The sequence below is a fragment of the Epinephelus fuscoguttatus genome, linkage group LG15, assembly GCF_011397635.1.
Source record: "Epinephelus fuscoguttatus linkage group LG15, E.fuscoguttatus.final_Chr_v1".
Lineage (NCBI taxonomy): Eukaryota > Metazoa > Chordata > Actinopteri > Perciformes > Serranidae > Epinephelus > Epinephelus fuscoguttatus.
In genome coordinates, this window is record NC_064766.1 from 14,593,498 (window position 1) to 14,608,354 (window position 14,857).

The window sequence follows — 14,857 nt, forward strand, 5'->3', positions numbered from 1 at the left end:
ATTTTACAGCTAATCCTGTCCTGTATTAATCTGAGCGTGAACATTTAGAGCAAAGGAACCTGTCATTCCATGGTGAATACAAATGATCTGATAACTGAAGCCAACACGGGATATTTTAATACGTTTTAAGGCCTTAATTCTGGATAATTTATTTTAAGACCCTTTTAAGGACCCACAGATACCCTGGAGGAATTGTGTGGGAGTGGATGGGTGGATGGATGAGGGGAAAAGAAAAGACCCAGTGCTGCTAATAGAGGAGATTAGACAGCCAGGAAAGCATGAAAACAGATGGGTTCCTACATTAATGCAAGACTACCAGGAGACAGCGAGAGAGACACTGAGATGAAAAGATGGACATGAGGGAGATAAAGACAGGCGGAGAAACCAAAACTCTGAAATGAAGACAACAAACAAGGGCATTACATTTACATATCTGACTTTTAGCTGCTGCTCTCATCCAAAAGTAGTTTCTTCTTAGGAGTCGCACCAGCTTCAGAGTGAGTTTTAAAAATACGTTTGAGTGCGCTAACACTTCACTTAACATCATGGTTGAAGTGCAGGCTCTGGGCTGAGCTTGCTTTGAATATTTGGCACGACCAGCAACATAGTTTGTGAACCACAGAAGAAGATGAGTGAATACTGTCAGGAAAGAAGACAAAGCCACGAGCACACTGACAGTTCTCATTCTTTATTCTTCATTTTGAGACTCCGACCTATGGGGAACGTTCCAGGGTGCCTTTGGCAACCCTGATTATTTTCTTGAGTGGTCGTTTTGTCTGTAGGATGTCAGGAAATTGTGAAAAATGTCCATCACAATTTTCCCAGAGCACAGTATGATGTCTTCTTATTCCTTGTTCTAATCAACCAAACGTCCAGAACACAAAGATTTTCAGTGTACTCTTCATAAGAAAGAGAAAAGCAGGAAAATCACCACATCTTAGGATCTGAAACAAGAAAATGAAATGAGTTCCTGATTAATTATCTGTTCATCTAATGACAAAATCTTTCATTTCAGCTCTAAACTGTTTTATGCTGTTTAATATTTTATTCACATTTTAACTAGTATATTGCGATTTATGGGGCTGTCCCCCGAAAGTTGAAGATTGGCATCACTAATATCTCAGTCGATTGAGATTCTTCAAGTCAAGCAGTCATTCTTTAGGGTTAAGTCTTCACAGCACGTCAAGTTATCCCGTCCACTTGAGGAAGATGTCTGGGACGGGTAAAGGCAGCTGCAGACCCAGAGTAACTCTGAGTGAGATGAGGACAAGAGGCTTTTCCTGGTTAGGTTCCGAGAGAACTTTAACTGCTGCTTTCTGCTTAGAAGTGGTGAATTTACAGCTTTTAGCAACTTAATATGATACAGTCTCTGGCTTTTGTTTGATACCTAGTCTCGGCAGAAAATACTGTTGCACATTTCTGATCTGTGGTTAGCATATTTAGCACACATCAACTCTGAGGGCTGACTTGGCTTGTTACGTGAATGTCACTGTCACCCTGAACGTCCCATGGATTCCCATTCAAAAATCTTGCAGTTAAATAAAGTGTTGCTTGATAGTTTAAAGAAAAATGATGAATAGTCAAATATTCCTATAGAACAGCCGAATCCAATTCGACTGACAAAATTCTGATTAGGGTACACCCCTAGTGTTTTATACTCTAGTGGCGTCCTCTTACCTTATTTGTCTAATATTTTACATGCTCTTATGCTCTTGTATTTTACAAGCCGGTGTGTTATTATATTCGTTTTAATAGAGACATATAGCTCATTAATTTATGAGCCAATCAGCTATCAACTAATGGGCCAGTTACATTAAACCCAAACTTGAAATGTGACACTACATCCCTGCAGATGCATGGTTTCTTATATGTTTTTCACTTGGCATCATGAGAAATGTTTGTCCTGATGTTACATAACTTACATACATCTTGGCGAACAAGCAGAAAAGTAGGACAGAGGTGGGCTGTACTTTTCTCATCGCAAGTGAGGTCAAACACTCACACCAACGCCATCTCAGAACGATTTCATAAAATGAGCACGACCTCTGAAATGCATATAACATGATGTAGACACAAAAATATAAAAATGACTTTCCTCCATTGTAAAAGGATTATGTGGCAGTAGCACAAATTGGATGCTGTATATTCACTTGTTAGCTAACGATTAACTTTCAGCCGGAGAAATAAGGATAAATAAAGATATTTGCTTTGGTTCATTGCTCGTGATTGAAAAATAAAATCTTTGGGGAAAACACATTCAGAAACTTTTTTTTTTTTTGATTCAGGAGCTAAATCAAGGTTATCAAGCGTGGAAAGAAGATGTATCTGCCTGCCGTAACACCTTTGAAACTAAATCACGTTTCCAGCTGTGTCCCCACCACACTCCACTTCTCATTTCTCCTAATCTCCTTTTTGTAACAGGACCATGTTATGTACATTTTAAGCCGTGTTCATTCCATGAAATTTAATGAGACCAAGCACACATGGCTTACAGACAGGTGTAGCTTTATGTGCCTATTTTACACAGTGTGCAGACTATAAAAGTAGAAATGCAGTGCAATTACTCACAATTTTAGGCTTTGCAAACACGTTTCCTCACCAGGCGAAAGAAATAAATAAATCTGTGTATTAGCTTTCAGTCCGGCTATAATCTTATTTATTTGTCATGTGTGGTTTCCTTCCTTTCCATAAAAGCATATAGGCAGACATCAGACAGGCCTCAGTACAATTTAACAAGGTAATGGCTCTCTGGTGATTTATAAACCATAGTGGATGGGGAAGATCTCGCCTAGCAGGAGGATATTGAGTAGGCAGACTTTAACTGTGGTGAAAGTGACTGTAAGTTGTAAATCATTTCATTAAAAAACACACTAAGCACTTTTAAAGTTTAAAGTGTTAAGGGGTCTTAAGTGAAACAAGCACAAGAAAATATCAAAATTGATGGTCAGCTCCCCACTCAGCCTTTCAGAGAACGAGGCAAACTGACACCGACTGCTCACAGCGCAGTGTGAGACAGTACTCCACATGCGGGACGTGAGATGTTTTTTTTGACATTTTCTGAAAAACTATTGATCCACATCGCATCAGTCAAAGTTTTCTTGGTGTCTGGGAAGGCTCTCTGGAGAATGTATTAACAACAACCATCACAGGATTGAAAGACTGCAGGAGAGACTTTTGAATTCTAGCACTTGAAAGACGGCTTTTTCTACATTGTTTCTTTGTATCATCTGAACTCTATATTTTTCCAGGTGTCCTTAAAATAATCACGTGTAATGGGAGACAAGTGCAGGGAGAAGAAAGAGACAGCAGTACAAAGAATTCAAAGTTAAAAATCCAATTTATTTCTGAGGTTAATGAAGTGAATGTATGAAAAACATCCCCTGTGTGATTCAGATGTTGGCCTTTTGCCCTTAAACCATACAAATGAAAAAAATAAAAATCAATTTAACCAGACATAAAACAGTACAGACATGCGTGCATGTACCGTTTTAGTTTGTTATAGCTCTACGCTGTAAATTCTTCCCTGGAGAGAGGCAGAGACAGTCATAATTTTGATGCAGTTTTATTTTTTTTTATTTCTAGTTTTAGTTTTTATTTTGAATTCAATGAATGAACATTTTGGCAAATATTGCCTTCTCTAGGTTGTGCTGAAACTTTGACTTATAGGATTTTCAATACAATAAAAAATGTAATAATAACAATAAAAAGACTGTAGTGGAGTTGTAAGTTGAGAATATGTTTTTGTTTTTCTTTTACTTTCTCTACAATTTTATCCCCTGCTGTAACTACCACTCATGTCTGTATTACAAAAAAGAAGCTACAGTCAGCAGCTAGTTGTCTTAGCATAGCATGAAGACTGGAAAGGGCCAGTACCTCTAAATTTTGTTTGAGTCATCCATACCAAAACTAAAGTGAGAGTGACCTCCTAGAGTGTTAAAATCACATATGGACAGAAGAACAATAGCACAGTAGATGTTCTTAGTTTTAATTCTAAGTTAACTGTCTTCAGGCTCCAGCTTCAGTTCTTATAGACAAATAAGAGTGGTATCGATCTTCTTATCTAACTTCAGGCAGCAAAGTTGCTAAGCGCATTTCCCATAATGTCCAGCTTTTACTTAAATTAACCTCCTGTACGAGAGAGGATGAACTCCATGAGGACATTTGGTCTGCGTCTGTCGTTTTTCCAGTTCAATTTACATGAAACCACGCCCATTTCCGCATGACGAAGCAGGCTGCCAGATGTCAAGGCCTGATGACTAGTGACACAGGAAGTCGGGTTCTGGCTCAAAGAGGCATCTTGAGCTGCCTGTGAAACAGTACAGGTTGAGTTCATCAGTGGCTTTATACACCACCAGCAACTCTACCCCTTCTCGTTCCTCTCCTTTAAGGCAGGATGTTGGGTGTAAATTAATTGACTAGTATCTGTGGCAGGACTATTCTAACCTATATCTATGAGTGACAGCAGTCGAAGCAGGTGTTGGGTTTTGATGCCCCTCTACCTCCTATGTATTTTTGCGTCTTGTTATTATGTGTATGCCTTGCCTGTGTTTATCTGTTTCTACTAACAGTCGCTAGCTGAATTCAAGTTGCTACAGCTGTTAAAAGGAATGTTTGCTGATTTTCAACCAGCTCTGTCATCGCAGTGTGGGCAGCATGTGCAGTGAGTGAGAATGAACACTGTTTGGCTTCCTCCGGTGCTGCTAGCGCCCAGAACTCCCTGCCACACACACACACACACACACACACACACACAACCTCCACTACACACACTGCGCACACCGCGATGACAGAGCAGGTTGAAATCAGCAGAGTTTCCCCTTAAACTACCCTTATCACTATTTCCCAAATTGCTGCTCCTGTCATATTTCACAGAGACAGAACGCCCCTCGACTCTCAGATCAGCAAACTTTCTAGCTTTGCTGTCTCAGAGTGGCAGGGATTGAGGCGGAGGAACTGCGTGGTGGGCTAGCTAGCTAGCAGCAGTCTCTTTCAGTGGTTCTGGCCAGCAGTAGGCTGCCAGTCAATCATTGGGCCTTGACGTTTGGCAACCCACTTTCATCATGTGGAAGTGGATGTGGTTTCATCTAAAGTGGATTGGAAAAAAACAACAGAAGCATCTAGTCTTTATAGATAATGAAAAGAGCTGCACACACATACACTTCACTGCACACACTAGCAAACAAAGGCAATCAAATCGAAGCACTTCTGGACACCAGGAGATATCGGGAAGAGGTGGTGAAATTATTCCCCACTTTACTTTGCATTAGTCTGAACCTGTGACTTATAAAATGAGCAGCAAAGTTAATGTGATGGCATGCAGACAACCCAAAGCAGCTGAAAGAAGCAGCAGGCAGATAGTGACAGCCATTATGATAATTGCTTCCTTGACTTCTTTTTACTACAAAGGTGAGGAAAGATGAGAAAATAAGCTATGCTTCAGCATTATGCATTTTACCCGCCGTGCTTTCTTTCTAATCCTTTTGCACCAGGCTGAGCAGCCAGCATGAGCAGTGTCTTCTTCAGGTAATCTAGCTCTTAGGATGTGTCATCGGTCAGTGTTATTTGCCAGAAATCCCCAATGGACATTTTTCTCTGCTGTAAATACTACATGGCAGGATTTCATTGGCATGTTGCTTGAAGCTGATACACCGTTGGGAACATTTCTCTCTCAAGTTTCAACTGGAACTAATGCCTCCTTGCTTCAGTTTGCACCACCTTGGGCAAAGTTTGGTTCATCTCTCTCCTTCCATTGATTTTGCATACATTTGTGCTGCCGCCTCTAAATGATTATCTTTTAATTCTGTCTGAAGGTAGGGCAAGAGAGACAAGTGGACTGAGAGGGAGGAAGGGGCGGAGGGAAGGAGGGGAAGGTGGATAAAACACACAGAGGTGTGTGTTTATCAAGCGTTTCATAGTTGGCGCACTGATCCAGGATCAATTGACGCTCTCAGATCAACGAGGACGGTATGATCAAGGGAAGCCCGCGGTCACTGAACCCAGATCAGCTGTCGGAAAGGACGGATAATTAGGGAGCTGGAGAGAATATTCAGAAACAGATGGGAGGATGGAGGCGACATGTGTGGGAGAGAGAGAATGAAGAAGAGAGGCAGTCTCTTTGGATGTGAGTGTCAGCTAAATGCCTAAAATGTAAAACAAAATGTGCGAGAGAGGGTTGAGTGATGAGAGAAGGAGGGAGGAGAAGACAGAGGAAGAAAGAGAGAAGAACAAAGCAGGCAGGACAGTTGGACAGAAAGAAAGATGGACGGAGAGGGATGCAAGAGGGAGAGGTGAAATGCAGATTCAGGTGGAGCCAAAGAGGGAGATGAGGAGATGAAGAGATGCAGCAGCTGGGAGGGAGATAGAGACAGAAATATGAAAATATTGGTCTGTAACTGATGTACTTTGCCTCGGCAACACAGGTTTCTCCCCTGTCGTGCCAATAAAGCAAATTTGAATTTGAGAGACTTCTCGGCAGAGCGGAAACTTAGTTGGAAAGGCATAAGGAGGTAGGAGGCAGATGAAAAAAGGAATATATGTATGTGCACTCGGTATGTGTTGTGAGAGAATCTCCCACTTCCTGAATGTTTGAAGTTGAAAGAGCATGAGAAAGATTGAGGGGAGGACGAGGAGGAGGTGGAGGACGAAGACGAGTAGGCGAAAATAGCTGCTGTGACCAGATCAACAGTTGGACCTTTGGGGAGTATCGAGTCTCCAGTTTGAGCTGCAGACAAGAACCACTGTCTGGCCAAACACACACACACACCAAAGCAACAGAGATGCACTGATGTACAGAAAGGTTTGTACGCTGATAAGCAGATCCTGTACTTGATATGTAATCAACACATAAATGCTCCATCTTTTCAGCTCAAAGCCCTCCTGACACCACTTAGAAACCCCTCTCACTCTCATGCATATGTACACTTGAAGAATTACAAAGTGGAAGGAGATGCTGTTTGCCGAAGTTTCTCCTCTTGCGGTAAATTCCCATTTTAATATTCTTCAGCATAGAAACACAGGGGTCTCCTTGATAACTTAACGACACTATAGGGCTGCCGGAGAGGATCCACTTCCTATCCAGCCAATGTGTGAGTGTGTGGCTGTGTTGCTATCTTTATGTGCTGGCTCTACTTTTGCAAAAGTCTGCATCAAAATTTATATTAAATGATGTGTTATATTTGTTACTGACTTTGTCTTTATGCACAAAGACTAGTTTTGGCCCATTCCCCATATTCCCCTTGCCCCTACCACTTAGCCCTTACCCCTTCACTTTGCATTTTCACGTCTAGGGGTAGCATGTCCCAATTCTTCTTGGGATAGAGGGGTAGGGCAAAGTGCTCGGGCTACATGGCCCTCAAAACTGAGGCTACAACTGTATTTTCTTCATTAATAAATATTTAAAAATTACGATAACCATTGTATTATTTTTTATTTGTCATTTCATTGTATTATGGTTCTTTTCTTTATAAGATGGCATTGCTAGTATGCCGATGTCTCGTTACCTAACGAGCTAGCTAACATGACATTGTTATCGCTGATTTGTGCATGAACATATTTCCATGTCGCTCCCCTCCGCCTTGGATGGCACAAGACGCCTGAAATTAAAAGTCCAGCTGTGAAGTTGCTGCACTTGTTACCACTCCTCATATATCAGTACAGTTTGGCAGGGCAGGAGCACGGGTTGCTAACGTAAGCCTACAGGGCACTGCTAGTGGCCTGGTAATGAAACAGTGCTCTTTTTAATTTGATGACTTGTTTGATTGATTGATACCAGGAAACTTAAGCTGTTAACAAATCATGAGCCTCCTAAAACAGCAAAAGGAGGCCTATGGCTCACACAAGAGAGACCACCACTGCAGAAGACACTCGTCACAGTTGTTTACGCAAATGCCAACACTGACAACTTTTGATGGCGTATCAGGATCTTGAAGGGTTGTCATATTTTATAGGGGAAGATTTCAACCACTACCCCTTGTTGCTCCGTTCTAAGGGACAACGTGGCCCTCGAAAACGAGGGATAGGTGTAGAAATAAGAAGTGGGATCGGGCGTTTTTGTGAATATCATGCCATTTTAAGCCTGAAAACTGTGAAGCAGGAGACTGAGCACTCCTTTTTTTTATCCTGCTAATATACACCATTAATGGAAGTGTAAAATTCAAATTAAGATCAGGAAAAGGACAGCTACAAAACATCTGTTACCATATAAATCTGTTTTCAATATCTTTTTAAGAACATTTTCTGCTAAACAACTCTAAACAACATTAGAAATTTGTCTTGACTGTAAGACACTTTGTTTCTGTTTTTCTTTAATTATTTTATTCTTATTTCACAGAAATCATAGTGTTTTTTTTTTTTTGTCTGGTTAGCAGATGGCTCCAAACACTGTGACACCAATGAGCCACAGCTGACGTTGCCATGGAGAAGAACACAGTCAGATGCACAAAACGGGGCTGTAGCAAATTCAGAATGACCCATTGTTACAAGTTGGAATAAAGAATCATGCTATAGCTGCTGAATTAATCTAAAATGGAGCTGGAAAACACTGCTATATGTTTTATCAGTTTTCTACAAATGCATAATCTTTAGCTTGCCACTACTGGCGTGCGGAACAGCAATTATTATTTTTTGGGGACATTTTATGCCTTCACTAGATAGGGATAGCAGAGAGTATGTTATCTTATGTAGTTTTGTAGGAGGAGATGTTCCCTTGAACCACCTTTATGCCTGTTGAAAAATAAATGCTGATTTTGTATTTTCAGCTTTTAAACATTAGGACAGAGAAGAGGAAACTAGAACAAAAATTTCCGTTGGTTTTGAAGTTGGAAGTTATGAACTCTACGCCTTGAGTTTCATATCCATCCAAGCCTTGGAAATGCTCCAAATGTCAGTCACCTAAAATGTTCCACGAGAAAATGAACGAGACTTTGACTTTGCAGCTATATTCCTCTACCTTATACCACACACGTACACACCTTGTCAATTAATCCCAGTTTATCTCAATACTCAGAAATTCATTACATCCCCTCAGCGAAGAAACAAAAGCCAAACAGCAGAGTGTGACCTATTGGCAGACTATTTATGTTGCCCACATTGCAGGCTAAACAGCGCGAGGCACATGTACAATTTTCAGGGGCGTCCCGATCAATACGCCCCCGTAACTAGATATCATATCGTTTTTGAAAATCCATCACACCTGTACTCGCAAGCAATATACATCGTTTATAATGAAAAAAGAAAGAATAAAAAAAAGAGAAAAGCCCGGAGTCAGAACAGATTAGAAATGGGTGAGATGTTAGAGAGAAAGTGGGGGAAGAACAAGAGAGAGGGAAGGAGGGGTGATTGAGGAGAGATGAGGGGAAGAGAATTAAGGAGACTGATGGTTGAGTGCAGGGTCCAGGGGGCATGGATGAGTGTGTTTGTGTGTATGTGAGTGAGCGTGTGTGAGTGAGTGACCGTATGCCTCACACACACCCACACACCCACACCCACACAGAGAGGGTAGCTCATGAAGACAAATGTAGTGACCTTGCTTAGTGATAAGGCATGAAGATAAAGTAGTGTTGGATGAAATAACTGAAAAACACCAAGAGAAACAGAGATGTGTGTGTGTGTGTGTGTGTGTGTGTGTGTGTGTGTGTGTGTGTGTGTGTGTGTGTGTGTGTGTGTGTGTTTGCGTACGTGCGTGTGTGTGGGAGTGCAATAGAGATAGACAGGTAGTCAAAACAGACAGATGGAAAGATGGAGAGACAGGGAGATAATAGTGAGACGGAAAGAGATGAGGAGACAAACAGACACAGATGTGGCTCAATACTGAGAAAGGCAAATAACAATAAGATATGAAAACAGGCAGTGACCATATCACACTATTAAACTACACACAGGCACACACACACACACACACACACACACACACACACACACACACACACACACACACATATTTGGAGTCGCCCACACAATACACAACGATTTTCAGAACCAAATGACTTAACAAGTTACTTAACACAAGCAGAAAGTCTTGTTTTCTTTGCTGACTCTCACTGGTCTAAGTTCTCCCCTTGTCACAGTCATGTGGCAGTGTGCTTAGGTGTTGTCAGAGCACAGTGACATCATTGTTGGGTGTGGTTACAGGGCAATACAGCACACTTCTGCATCAATCAGAAGAGAGGAGCTTGGTATGAGGTTCTCTTCCCATTTTGTACATGTACAGAAGCCATATCTGAGTGGCTGAGTCATTGGGTTACTTGTAGGCAGACAGCGTCATTTCTGAACAACTTGGTTACGTCATGAAAATGTTGCTTTGGTGACGAAATGGTGAATGACTCTGTTTTCTACATTTCAGCACAAGAATTAGGAATGAGAAAATAGCAGTTGAAAGAAAATCAAAATCCTCCAGAGGCTCAGACATTTTTGTCAGTATGCGTTGAAACTTGTGAACTCCGAGCTGAATGTCTCAGCTTAAATTTACGATCTTGGAGATCTGCATTTTGTACTCTTTGGCGGCACCCATGGGGATAAGAGATAATTGCAGTGTGTTTGATGCCAGACTAAGGCTTGAAACCAGGTTCTTGCATTTATTTATATCAGCTCATTTTATTAGCCCTGCAGCTGGAGAGATGAAAGGGTTACCACAGCATAGACTGTGAGCGTATATGTGTGTGTGCATGTATGCACATATGTATGTTTCTGTGTGTGAGAGCTGATTATTAATGACTATGCGCCACTTGTGATACACCCAGGTTATAATACATGCAAGTGTCTTCATCAGTGGGCCGCTGGTACAATTACCAGTGTTTTACCTCATTCGGTGATGAGTACTGGCTTACCGTGATTGATGCTTAGGCTGTGAATACCAACATTTCTATTTGAATGAACACAACTGCATATACTGTATATGCACCATCTTATTCTTGTCAACAGTCTTGTTGCTGATTTGCACTCAGTCTAACACAACTAGTTGCACTGACAGTACAAGTGTTGACAGATGTAAAGTATCTGTGGTTCACAGAAATGTAGAAGGCCAACATTTTTTGTGGCAATTGGGTTGTCTAAGTGCAGGGAGTGTCTGTTTTTGGAGAAACAGGACTGCGGAGCAATTGGTGTTTGTTTTTGGGATAATGGGCTTTTGGAGAAATTGGCTTTTGATCCATTACCATGTTTTAGACTAACGGAGCTTTAGAATTTTGGGCTGTCGAAACATTGGCAGTCCGTAGATCATATTATTTGCGGTTCAGTCAGAACACTGTGTAACTGTTGGTACAGTAGGAAAGACTAAAAGTTTTGGATGTATCATCTGATAAGCGTACCTAAAGCCTGTTATCACAGAAACAAACGCCCATTGCTCTGAAGTCCTGTTTCTCCAGAAATACGAAGCCACTACAGTTAGTTTCACTTTCCGAACGCCGTCTGAGCCACCGACCCTGGATGTTTTTACTGACCCTTCACAGCATTTCCCAGCAGTGTTTTTGTTACCAAACATGGCTGTTGAAAGCCACCGACAAATGGGCTTTCAATCCATTGGGACATGTTTTAGACTGACGGAGCTTTGGAATTTTGGGCTGTTGAAACATTGGCAGTCCGTAGATCATATTATTTGCAGTTTAGTCAGGACACTGTGTAACTGTTGGTACAGTAGAAAAGACTTAAAGTTTTGGATATATCGTCTGATAAGAGAACCTAAAACCTTTTTAGATTCAAACCAAATTGATAAAAAAACAAGTGACGTTGACAAGTTCGTAAGCTAGCGTGTAAACTGGCTGGGTAACAGCTGTTTTTCTGATTGCCTCTGTTATTTCCAAAAGAAAGCCAGGTGCTGATGAGGGTTCTATTAAAGCACCCATATTGTAGAAAGTCAGATTTCCATGCCTTTTTTGTTATAAAGCAGGTTTAGGTGCTGCAGAACTACATGACTACATATAAAAGTATAAAAACGCTTAGTCCACAGAGAAATGCACACAGTCCATACTCAGAAACTGTGCCTTGAAACGAGCCATAAGGACTTCCGTGGAGTTGTGTGGTCACAAATACTATGTATCAATGTAGAAACTGCCGCTACAGTGCCGACTCAGTCACTCCCTGACTGCAATGATGGTTCAGAGAGTGCAGATATGGAATATCCGGAAATGATGACCAATCAGGGCAGACTGGGCTTTTCGGGAGGGGTATTCAAGAGACAGACGCTAAAACAGATTTCAGAAAGAAAGGTATGTTCATGCAGACATTATGAGGAAAATAATAGTAGAAACCCAAACTACAAGTATAATCCTGAAAATGAGCATATTATGGGATCTTTCACATTGGCAAAACACCAGAACTAGAATTTAACTGTTAACCAGACCCATCACAGTTAAGTTAGATTATGTTCACAATTACAGTGGAACACCCAAGGCTTCTGTGGACAAGTTATGGAGCTACTTTGTCTGTTGAACACCCACTTACCTGCACTGATCCCTGACATATTTCCTCCCCGTGGCTACATCTGCTTCCAGTACAACTTACAATACCTACACATAGCTGTTAATTTAGCTGGGCCTTCTCAAACTACTCGTGTTTCAGAATTGAGACCAGGGAAGAGACAAAAATAGTGCCCCAGTAACTTAAAACAACTTCAAATTTGGGAACAAATCTATGAGACTATACTTTTTTACTTGACCACAACAGTTTTTTTTGCAGGTATCTGCTTTCTTGTTATACATTTAGTCATTATTTGTGGGGAGCCAACTCTGTATGGTGGCGCCAGAGAACAAAGCTGAAAAGTCTTTCTTGAGAAAGGAAGATAGACAGATAGACATCTAGATAGACAGGCAGATACGAAGGCAGGGAGACAGACAGCAATCACACTGCACAAACACCGTAGAGGTCAATGCTATCACGGAAACGAGCGGGTTATTTCGTAGCATTTCATCATCATCATCTATCTCAGTCGCTTGCGCTCTCTCTCCCTCTTTCATGGCTGGATTTCTCATTGATGACAAAGCCATTTATGTCTCTCTTATGTTTTTCCCCCGCCTCTCTCCCTCCTCTCCCACCCGTCCCTCACTGTCTCTCCCTTATTCTCCTTGCTATTTATGCTTCCTCTGTTTTATTTTTCTGTTTTTTTTTTTATCCCTCGCGCTCTCTCTCGTCTCTCATTCTCAATTTGCGTCTCCCTACTTTACTCCCCCCTTTGTCTTTCTTTGCCTTGCTTGCGCTCACATCTCGGCTATTTTTTCCTTCTCTCTCACCTCGTCTTCATCACTCCTCCTTCTCCTCCTCCTCCCCCTCGTCTCTCTCCCTCTTACATCATTTTCTTTCTAAACACCTTCTCCCTCCTCCCTCCCTCCTCCTCTCCATTTTACCTTTCTCTTTCCCATGATTTAAATTCTGCACATCATCTTTCTTACTTTCCTCTTTCCCTCTTACTCTGCCCTCCCCAACCTTGTTCACCCTCTTTTACATGCTTTCTTACTCTCTTCCTACCTCCCTTTTTTCCCACTACATTCCCACTTCTTCTCCATTTCCTGACATTGTTTCTTTCACTGCTTTCTCAAAACTGTGCAATCCCAGTTTTCCCCTTTGACTTTCCTTCCCTTTTCCACTTTTTCTTTCATCTTCTCTCCCCATTTCTCTGCTCTCTTCCGATGTACCTTTCCTTGCTCTTTTCCCCTTTTCTTCTTCTTTTAAGCCTTTCTTCTTGCTATCCTTTCCAGATCTTTCTCCTTCGCCTCTTTTCACCCTCCTCTCCCTGATCTTTCTCCATATTTCACCTGGTATTTTTTATCCATCTTCCCTTTTCCCTCCCCAATCTCTCTGCCACCTCCGTTGCTTAATCCTTACATCTTCCCGTGCACCCTTCTTCTTTCCTCTTGCTCCATTTCCCCCTTCCTTCTCACCTGTCTTTTGTCACTTTGCTTCTCCCACCTCCTTACACATGCACCTCTCTCATCTGTCCTCCCCCAACTCCCCCTTTTGTCACCCCCTCATCTTTTCCCCCACTTTTCCTCTTTTCTTTTGCACATATCTCTACTGTCTTTCGGTCTCTTCTTCCTGGATCATACCCTGCTCCCTTTCTCTGCCTCCTCTTCCTCTTCCTTTCTTTTCTTCCCCTTCATTAGAACAAGACTCCAGCACGTGGCAAATATGAGAAAACTATTAGAAATCCATGAAAAATATATTTTTCATGGAATATATATATCGATCAGTATGTATATATATATATATATATATATATATATATATATATATATACATATATATGTATATATATATATATATATATATATATATATATATATATATATATACATATATAAGTTGTTAGAAATACAAGTATATAAGTTAGAAAATTTAAAATGTAAAAAAGAACCTAACAGTTAAAGTAAGAAAATAGATAAAATCATTAAAACACACCTTTTACAACCTAAATCTCAAATAATTCATAAAGCAGATCAATTATATATGCACATTTCTAATTATTGATATCCTGTTCCTCTTCCTCCATCAGCGTTGAGAGATAACCGCATCCAGCTGCACCGCTCGACACCCACCGAGCTTTCCATAACCATCGCTGACGTGCAGCTGTCCGACGAGGGCGAGTACACCTGCTCCATCTTCACCATGCCGGTCCGCACCGCCCGAGCCACAGTCACTGTGCTAGGTGGGTCACACAAACACACAGACACACATTGCATATTCACACTATCACACACTGTGCATATTGGGGGAAAGTCTGTCACCATGATGATGCCAAAAACAGGGGTTGCAACTTTTCCAGACCTTGAAATAAACCCTGGACTGTTTCTATCCAGCTGTCATGTATATTAGCATATTCATTTTTTTGATGTTGCTGCTGCTGCTGCAAAAAAGCAGTGTTAAATAGGTT

The 14,857-nt window shown here is 41.2% G+C and overlaps 1 protein-coding gene across 2 annotated transcripts in view; it reads left to right on the forward strand.

The window, feature by feature from the left end:
• Positions 1-14,857, forward strand: part of cadm3 (cell adhesion molecule 3) — a 97,637-nt gene that overhangs the window by 44,481 nt on the left and 38,299 nt on the right. For both annotated transcript variants that reach the window (XM_049597880.1, XM_049597879.1), the window contains exon 4: positions 14,480-14,632. In XM_049597880.1, coding sequence (XP_049453837.1) covers positions 14,480-14,632 — 153 coding nt within the window. The remainder of the gene's footprint in view (positions 1-14,479; positions 14,633-14,857) is intronic.